At 43.9% G+C, this 9,427-nt stretch overlaps 1 protein-coding gene across 2 annotated transcripts in view; it reads left to right on the plus strand.

Annotated features, from left to right (window-relative positions):
- The first annotated feature begins 1,487 nt into the window (after window positions 1–1,487).
- Window positions 1,488–9,427, plus strand: part of ETV5 (ETS variant 5) — a 63,771-nt gene continuing 55,831 nt past the window's right edge. Inside the window, exons 1-5 of one of the 2 annotated variants that reach the window (XM_003792724.3) lie at window positions 1,488–1,623; window positions 4,620–4,738; window positions 4,861–4,948; window positions 5,081–5,128; window positions 5,221–5,271. In XM_003792724.3, the coding sequence (XP_003792772.1) occupies window positions 4,694–4,738; window positions 4,861–4,948; window positions 5,081–5,128; window positions 5,221–5,271 (232 nt within the window). In that variant the 5' untranslated portion in view covers window positions 1,488–1,623; window positions 4,620–4,693. Of the gene's footprint in view, window positions 1,624–4,614; window positions 4,739–4,860; window positions 4,949–5,080; window positions 5,129–5,220; window positions 5,272–9,427 lie in introns of those variants that run through there. The other variant, XM_023514850.1, reaches the window with a different exon arrangement.

Consider the following 9,427-nt stretch of genomic DNA (forward strand, 5'->3'; position numbering starts at 1 on the left):
AGTGCCGACCCCATGTGCTGGAGGTGGCAGGTTCAAACCCAGCCCCGGCCAAAAACTTTAAATAAGTAAATAAATAATAAATAAAATCCACACTGTATTCCCCACTGCTGGGAGTAAGGGCAGCCCCAGGGTTGGCTACACAGGGACCCCCCATTGGTAGGGGCTCTCTCCTAACATTTGGTATCTTTCTTCCCCACCGCTGACACACCAGGTAAGTGGCAGGCTCACCAGCAGAAGAGCTCCCACACAGGCCCCCGGTAGCCGAGGGGAGAAGATAGAGCCATCCCACAGTCTTCACAGGAGGGGACAGCGGGGGCGGATTGCTTGTTTATTTGTTTCCTGGAACACCCTGTTAAGAATCTCGGCAATTGCAGTTAGTGCCCTATCGTTTGGCAAGCAGAACTGCTTCTTGTCGTTCCCAGCTGCACGGGATCTAATTCGCAAATACACCATCTTGCATTCAGCACTTAAATGGAAAACAAGCAGTCTGGGGAGGGAAGCAAGCGATCTAATTCTGCACGCCCATTTCAGAAGGATTTATGTTTGCAGGTCGGTTGACTGGCTGGTGCTAACCCGGGGAGAATTTCTTGGAGTCCCGATCCTTTCTCACCTCGCCCTCCAGAACCCACTCTGGTAGAGGTTATGAGCTGCAATTCAACATAAAGCGAAAACAGGATTTGGTTCGGCCTTAGGCCTTGCCAGTATAAAATCGCAACAAAAAATCTGTTTGAGAACTCAGATTTTAAAGGGAGATACTACTCACTCTTCCAACTGGAAACCTGGTTAAAAGAAATTAAGGCCTCTCTTAAAGGTAACTAAGATTAGAGGGCTTGATTTCCGTTTTCTGTGTTTCTGTGGGCCAAACGCCCAGGTCGGTCAGCGAGTTTCTGTGTGGAATGACGAATTCCTCTCGCCTGAATTCTAAAATGATAACTTTGCTTGGTGCAGCAGCTGCGAACGTCTGGCGCCAAGCGACCCAGTACTGGCCGGGGTATTGTTGCGTGGAGATGTGGTAGTAAGTGGGGAAAGAGGAAGAGTCACGCCTTGGTGAAAAGTCGGGAAAGAGGCTAGAAGGGAAGTAACGGCGGCCTCGGCCCCTTTAAGTGCTTCACTGACTCAGCTAAGCTTCCCCCTCAGGTCGCGTTTTTTATGAATGAAAAACGTCCTTACATTCATTATATAAACAAGCCTGTGCTGATTGGCCAAAGGCCCCCGGTGCATAAATTATGTAAAACAGACCCATGAGAGGGTGGAGAGAGATGCACTGTTGGCCAATGGGATTTGGGGTTGATGAGGCGGCTCGGCTGGATTTGCCCGCAGACAGGGTAAACAAGAGGTGATAGACAGCCGCGGGAACGTCCTCGAGCCAATGGGAATGAGGCTGGGCTTGGGCCGCGGGCCAATGGCGACGGGCGGAGCTGCGGGCCGCTGGGGGCCGGGCCAGCGCTCCAGCCTGGTTGGCAGCTGCAGCGCAGAGTCCAGCCGCGGGTGCGCGGAGCGGTTCTTGGTCTCCAGAGCGGTTCGGCCCAGCCTTTCGCCTAGGCGCCCAGGCTCGGTGCGCGCGTGCGTGAGCGCGCCTGCGCCGCCAGGGCAGCTGCAAGAGGAGGAGAGCGGCAGCCTCAGGTGAGGGGGCGTTGCGGGGGCAGGGGGCCATTCAGAGACGGCGTCCAGCAAGGGGTCCGAAAGCCAAGAGTAAACGGGCTTTTTGAGAATCCTCAAAGTCGGGATGCACTGTCTGGGGTGAGCTGCCCCCAGGGCTGGCCCCCTTGACCCGCGGCCCGGTTCGATTCTGTTCCTGTGAGGTGTCGGGCGGGTGCGGCTAACGGTTCCGGAGCGCGCGGAGAGTGGGTTTCCGCACGTCGTGGGGGAGGCGCGCGGGAGCGCGAGGTGCGGGGGCTCTGGGTTGGAGATGGGGGAGCGCGGAGTTGCAAGGCTTTTGCAGTCTCTGGAGATCTGAGAGCCCCGAGGGGACTTGGAGGCTCGCGAGAAGAGAGGCTTGGCAGAGCTTTGCAGTTGGGAGGAGGGGGCGGAAAGCAGTTTGCGGGGGGGAATATTTGGGAGGTGCTGACCCCCCCGCCCGAGCACCAGGAGGGGTTAAATGACATAGACATTTGCAGCCTGCGGGGTTGGGGGTTGGCCAGGAACTTACGCTGGCCTTTCAAGTTTCAGGTTGTGCAAAGTGGACACTCGGTCCCCCTACTCTCACCCCTAGCAACCTGAGGGCGTTGGGCTGCGCAACTACTCTCGAGAAAAATCGGGGAGCACCAAAGCAGCAGCCTGGGGATGGTAGGAAGAGAACGGGTGTGGAGGGGAGACGGAAAGATGCTTGGAGCTCGCGCTGGATTGGGGATCTGGCCGCATTTTCAGAGGGGTGGGGGAAAAACTCGGGTGGGGGACCGAACTCCTGGTCGAGGAGGGGGTTCCAGAAGCGATGTTGGGGGTGGGGGGTGGCTTGAAGGCGGTTGGTAGCGTTCGGCGCCGCACCTCGGTTTTGTGAATGTGGGTGACTTTATGAATGAAGCGGGTTTCTTTCGTTGGCTCGCTGCTCCCTGCGGCTTTTCCCCCCACCCCCTCCGCTCGCTCGTTCGCTCTCCCTTTTTTGTGAATGAAGCATTGAGCTTTCTTCCTAAAACGCTGGGGTGAGGGGCCTGCGTCGGAGGTTGGGCGTGCGTTGGGTGTGGGGGCGGGGGCGCAGCTGAAGGAGTTTTCATGAATGGGGAAGGCTGGGAATTGGGTGGAAGTGTGTCTTGTTTTGTGAATGGGGCCCAGCGCGAGAGATCCAGTTACAGCCTCTACCTGATGTGGCGGCCGCGGCTCGCTTTCCCATTCATAAAACCGGGCCCGCTGCGCGCTACGGGGGAGGGGCCTCGATTGCGCCGCTGCGCCGCGTTGAAGTTTTCCTGGGGGCACCCGGGAAGGGGGGCACAGAGGAAGTGGTTTAAACTCCTGGATAAACTCGAGCCTTCCCTTCAGGCTTTAAAAAGAATTAATACTTTGAACACAGTTTTTCTAGCTCCTGAACTCTGAGAGCTGCTTTAAAGATCTTCAGTGTTTCTTTTGGGTTAGCTTTACGGCAGTTTATTTAAATTTTTTGAAGATATTTTTGCACTTTAAGGTGCAAACAAAATAAACAAAATTTTCATCACGAAAATATCTCTCCCTCCTGTCTCCTACTCATCCCTTCCTTCCAACAGACTTTTATAGAATTTCTAAGGCCACTGTTTAATCTGACAGATTTTCATAGACGACAGAGAACTCATTGCTGAGGTCGGACTTTATCTACCGGTTGGTGACATTTGAGAGAGAGGCTTTATTCTGAACATTTTTATGCTGTTTGGAAGGCAGGCTGGCGGGAGTGTTTTTCTAGGAAGTTATGAACTGTGTGCTATTTTGCTCCTCTCTTTCCTTTGACTTTGAAAATATCTGATTACTTGAGCCAAAGTGCTGAGGAGGAGGCTGGCTGTGAAGGGTTTCCTTGTATCCTGCTCACTTAAGAAAATTTGATATGCTCCACACAGTGCGGAAAAACAAATTGGATGCAATTGCCCACTGGAAAAAAAGTTTTTTATTTAAAATCTGTATACAAGTTAAAAGAAATTATCCTTTAAGCATTTTGCATTGCTTAGAGCTGGAGGGAGTGAAATTAATGTTTTCCTCCATTTTGTTGGCTTAACAGTGCTTTTAATTGGGGAATAAAAGAAAGTGTTTGGGAAAATGGCACCTTAAAATTGTTACATTATTCCTCGCAAATTAGAAAAAGTTATCTCCTTTCCCTTCTGACCCCTGGCCTGTCTTCCTGAAGTGAGTTTAATTTTACTTTTTTGGTATGTCTAGGAAAATTAATTTTGCTGCAAGAATTAAACTGAATTTTCTTCTCATGGATCTTTTGCTTTTAATACTTTAAAAAAGACCTGTGGTAGAGATGTATTTTAAATAACATGCAATGGAATTTAGCTTCCTTGTCCATTACTTTCCATACACATTTTATTCCTTTAGTAATTGGAGATAGCACAAATATATCTCTGTAAGTTGCCATGGGGATATTTGTGACATTACAGACATAGTTGTATGTGAAAATAAGTATACCTCTGATCAATTTATTCCTGGAACTATGTATAGTATTTTGACAGTGACCTACAAAATACTTTTAGAAACACCTGGTATGTCAGATTCTTAATGGCCAATAGTTTAGAATACTTAAACCCAGTTTCTCTACTTGCCATCACTGTACCATCAAAAATTATCTCTTTTTTAAAAAGAGGATCTTCTATATGAGGGAGTTTTGAAATCACTCTTTTCTCATAAAAATAAGAGTTTTTGTTTGTTTTGCTTTTGGGGGTATTTTGCTGTTGTTATTGGGAACAGGCAGTACCAAATCTATAATTTTAATGGATAACAAAAGAAAATGATGACTGAGTAAATAGTTTTAGCAATAAGTACACTGTGCACCCCAGTACTATCCATCAAACCTAGCGTTGGACTGTAAAGCTTACACCTTGAGCAAGCTTTAAGTACTTAACAGAAGGGTAGTGATTTTGTATAAACCATAAAGAAAGACCAAAAAATTGTTTCATTTCTTTTTTCTCCTCTCAGTTAAATCTCCCAAATTCATATTACAGGAGGATCCCTTTTCCTCCAGGAATTAATCAATGCTGAAACCTTTCAAAGTGGTATTAGAGTTGTTGGAAGCACCATGGATGGATTTTATGATCAGCAAGTCCCTTTTATGGTCCCAGGGGTAAGTTTATGTGGTTTTGGTTTGTTTTGTCCTCCTTCTTCAATATGAGTTTTCTCCTTATTGGTTTAGAGGGTCGACCCCCTTTGCACTTCTTTACTGCACTGTCTGTTGGCCTCTTTCAGAAATCTCGGTCTGAAGAATGTAGAGGGCGGCCTGTGATTGACAGAAAGAGGAAGTTTTTGGACACAGATCTGGCTCATGATTCTGAAGGTAGTAAAGCTTCCCCTCCTATTCTGTGGCTTCCTCAAATACTCCCAGAATCAGCAGCATGTAGATTCTTGCCCCTCTTCTCCTGGGTAGAAGAAATACCCTTAATCTGCGGTCTTCTGTTTTCAATTCCAGAGTTGTTTCAAGATCTCAGTCAACTTCAAGAGGCTTGGTTAGCTGAAGGCAAGTTTCTTGGATGTCCTATTTTCCATATAAAACATTTTACTGTGCTTTTTAATAAACTTAAAGGTCTAAAATAAAAATGTCTTTTTCAGCACAAGTTCCTGATGATGAACAATTTGTCCCAGATTTTCAGTCTGATAACTGTAAGTACCTATCTGGTGGTGGCGCATTTGTTCTGAAATTGTTTGGTCTTGAACACTATGTCTAGAATATCAATACAGCTATAGCCAGCAGAGTTGGTATGCATTTAGTTTCTTTTAAAATGCAGCATTAACCCTGAAAACTTTGGTTTTGTTCCTTACTAAAATTATTTCTAAAGTACTCTACTCTATTGCAGGCAAGATTTATTGAACATAATCTCATCTTAAATTTCTTTTTGCCTTAAGACTATTGCAAGGCTTCAAGCTCAAAATTATAAATTAACTGACATATAAGATGTTGGACAAAACATCTGTAAGTCAAACATTATTTCATAGTTTATTTTGTTGTTGTTTCCTTTGTTAAGTTCTTGATGTGAACCATGAAACTGACATTTTTCTTTTTTTTAAAGGTGCAGAAAATACATAGTTAATGGAAAATTCTGGTTAATAAGGATTTCACCCAACATGTTGTCAGTTTTGTTTCTACTTCTGAGCTGAAAAGAGGTAGTCACAGAGTGACTGGATTTAGTCTTTTTTTTTTAATGTAGCTGTTATGGGTTTTCTGTTCAAAGAAGAGTAAAACTTTTTCTTCAAATGATCATTAAGGCCTCATTACTGGAGATAATCAAGTGCAGTGGGAGGCCCAAAAGGTGGTTCTCAGCACTGGCAGGGGCATGGTTGGCTTTGCACTGATCTTTTGGGTCTGTTCTCAACAGGTCTGGGAGCTTTTATGGTCAGGGGGCAGAGCTATCAAGGACAAAGCTGGCTGATGAAATTTGAGCAGTGCAGGGCTGCTCTAGAGAGCATTAGTCACTGGCGAATGAGCAGGTTTAAGAGAGGCCTGGAGAAAATACTGCCTCTTGAGAGTTGCATCATAGAGAAATTCATGTCTCTTAGTCATAGTTTATAATAGCAAGCACCTGAGCCATACAAGGATTCAATTTCTCATTTTGTACCAACAAATTCTTCCCAGCTTTGTTTTATCTCTGGGGGGTGTGTGTGTGTATAAGTAAAAATGCCACTAGAGAGAGGGTATTTTGGGGTCTCCATAAAAGCTGGGTATTCTAATTCTATTAAATGAAAGAACAGAGGTACCAGCTAAGCATTATTTAATGATAGGCCTTATGTTCAAGGCATAATGCCATGAAACTTTAAAAGGGAATAAATTGTAACCCACATTTGCATGGTTACCTTGGCTTTGTTACAGCTTGCTGTAGATGTTTTCTATAGTAAGGTAAATGCATGCTAATTATCGCCCTTTGATTATTTTTAAATGATTGGGAAGCTTGCTGCTGAAACCCTAAAGAGAGATAACCCATTTTGTGTGTGTGTGTGTGTGCGCGCATGTGCGCACTCGTGTGCATTTTTGCAAGATGAAAGACAGGATTTGTAATCCAACTTTGTTCTGTGTTGACAGTTTGGCTCAGCCTTTCCAGTTCTTGCTCAGAGGAGCATAAACTGCAGTCTGTTTGGGAGGTGGCTTTCTTGGCAGAGGTTCTTTGAAATGCTTTTATGACACTTTTGTTTGTTTCTCTGTAACCCAAAAGAGTTAAAAGGGAGATGAGATGGCTGCATTCAGATTGATAGCATGTGCTGAAGCGAGGGTATGTTCTTTGTCAGCAAACAGGATTTATAGTTGGAGATATATTTATCTCTGGGAATAGGCTAACATGAACAAATCAATACATGTGTTTTGGCTTCTTAAAAATAATTTCTGCTTAGAAAAAAGGATCTGCTAAGTTTTTTAATTAAAACACCATACCTTAAATCAAGATGTGTGGGAGACGTTTCTGTCCACCAGGTATGATGTTTTTTACTTTGTTTGCCTTTTGCTCTTAACTTCTTAAGTTTGAGTTTTTCTATCTTTTAATAATAAAAACAGTTGACTAACCTAAAAAAGTCTTTTCCCAATGTTTTCCTTCTCTTGGAATTTTTATTTCTTGAGATGGAGCTTGGACAATAGATCCAAATAGATTGACTTCCCTGAGAGCTTACAGATTCCGAATGGTGTCTGGGAGAGCCGTTCACTCTTGCTGTTACATCTGATGGCTCTTCAGATCTTACAGATACATGGGAGGGGCTGGCAGAGCCCATAGCTGGCTGCTCGCTCTTGTCTCTGAGCACTTTTCCCAGCTTGGTGTTGTGGACCAGTTCCATTCTAGAAGTTTTCTGGAAGAGCCCATGACTTTTAAGAGGAAGGAAAGAAAATCATTCAGATTTAATGAAACTTTATAAGTTGGTTTGACTCACTCAATCCATGAACTATAAACCAAACTCTGTATTTGGGAGGATGTGGGGAAAGCAAACCTTTTTCCTACAGTAATAGAAACATTTGTAACAAATGTTTTTACCAGTGGCCTCTGATAATAGACTTTCCTGTTAAAATGATTTGGTTAATTTTCCTGTGTGTGTGTAGGTGAGAGAGAGAGAGAGAAAGAAAGAAATACTAAGTACGTAGGCAATCATTTTTATTTTAGAATATCAGTTTTAAAGATTATGGCTTCCCCACCACCACCAAGCACTGTAAACTCAGTTTCTAAAGACATTATATTTTGTTAAGCACTTCAGATTTGGGTTCCCTGCTCCCAGGCATCCACCTTAATGGAGCAGGTGAAATCATTGTTATTGTAAGTCTTATAGAAATGCTCAGCTTCCTTCTAGCTATGCAGATTTCACCTTTAGCTCACAAATACAGACATCCCCCCACCCGGAAGCTCTTAAAGGTAATATTCAAGGGAATAGGAACCTATACAGCTTAGGGGTTCTTCCACTGTCCCCCATTGTCCTTTAGCCCTGACAAGTCACCCTGAAGATCCCAGATTAAGCTGGAAGTCACTTGGGGAGATGGTCTTGCCCAACACTCATATTTTAGTGAGGCAATAATGTAAGATCCAGATAGCTGGAGAGTAACTGACCAATGTTTCGTGGGCAAATAAGAAAGATGAAACAAAGAGAGAAAAAGAATTTATAAAATAATATTCTTAAGCTGTCACAAAGCTGCAGACTCAGGGAATATAGACATATTCAGGTGTATTCAAAGCTCTCTGTTATTTCACACACCTAGAGATGGGTCTCAGGGAGGCTGCTGAATGACCAGCCCAACAGGGCAGGTCTCTTCCTTCTGTGATCCTAAGAAAGTTCTTAAATATCTTGGTGCTTTGAGTTTTTCCCTCTAAGATTTGGAAGAAAGAAATAATAAAACAAATAAATTATAAAAACTGACATGTTTTCTACAAGACACACTAGTATATGTACTTATAAAACTTTGTGTACAGGCTGGGCTCACACCTGTGATCCTAGCACTCTGGGAGGTTGAGGCAGATGGATTGCGTGAGCTCAGGAATTCAAGTCCAGCCTGAGCAAGAGTGAGGCCCTGTCTCTACTAAAAATAGAAAAAAACTAGCCGAGTGTTGTGGTGTGCACCTGTAGTCCCAGCTACTCGGGAGGCTGAGGCAATAAGATGGCTTGAGCCTAAGAGTTTGAGGTTGCTGTGAGCTATGATACCATGGCACTCTACCTAGGGTGACAGAGTGAGACTGTCTCAAAAATATATAAACATTTTAAAGAATGAGATAACACTGTGTGTACATATATTGCATATATTAAAATCTATAAATGTTTGCATATGAGTATGTATATATGTATTTTTATTATATATAAATGTATGTATAGCTTGCATATATATGTATTCCACATATATAATAGCATATGTTATAGCTAAATATGTGCATTAACAAATAGAGCTACTACACAAAGGAATCTGGGTCAGTACATACATCTTTTTTTTTTTTTTTTTTTTTTAGACAGGGTCTTGCTCTGTTGCCCAGGCTGGGGTACAGTGGCATGATCATAGTTCACTGCAGCCTCAAACTCCTGAGCTCAAGTGATCTTCCTACAGCCTTCTGAGTAGCTAGGATTGCAGGCACATGCCAGGGCACTTGGCTAATTTTTCTGATTTTTGCAGAAATAGAGTCTCCCTCTTGGCTCACAATGGTCTTGAACTTTGCCTTCAAGCAATCAATGTTCCTCCCTTGGCCTCCCAAAGTAGTAGGATTAAAGGCGTAAGCCACCACACTTGATGGATGTGTATACATCTTTTTTTTTTTTTTTTTTTTTGGTAGAGACAGAGTCTCACTTTATCACCCTCAGTAGAGTGCTG

The sequence above is a fragment of the Otolemur garnettii genome, unplaced genomic scaffold (assembly GCF_000181295.1).
Source record: "Otolemur garnettii isolate 467f Iridium unplaced genomic scaffold, OtoGar3 scaffold00060, whole genome shotgun sequence".
Taxonomy (NCBI): Eukaryota; Metazoa; Chordata; class Mammalia; order Primates; family Galagidae; genus Otolemur; species Otolemur garnettii.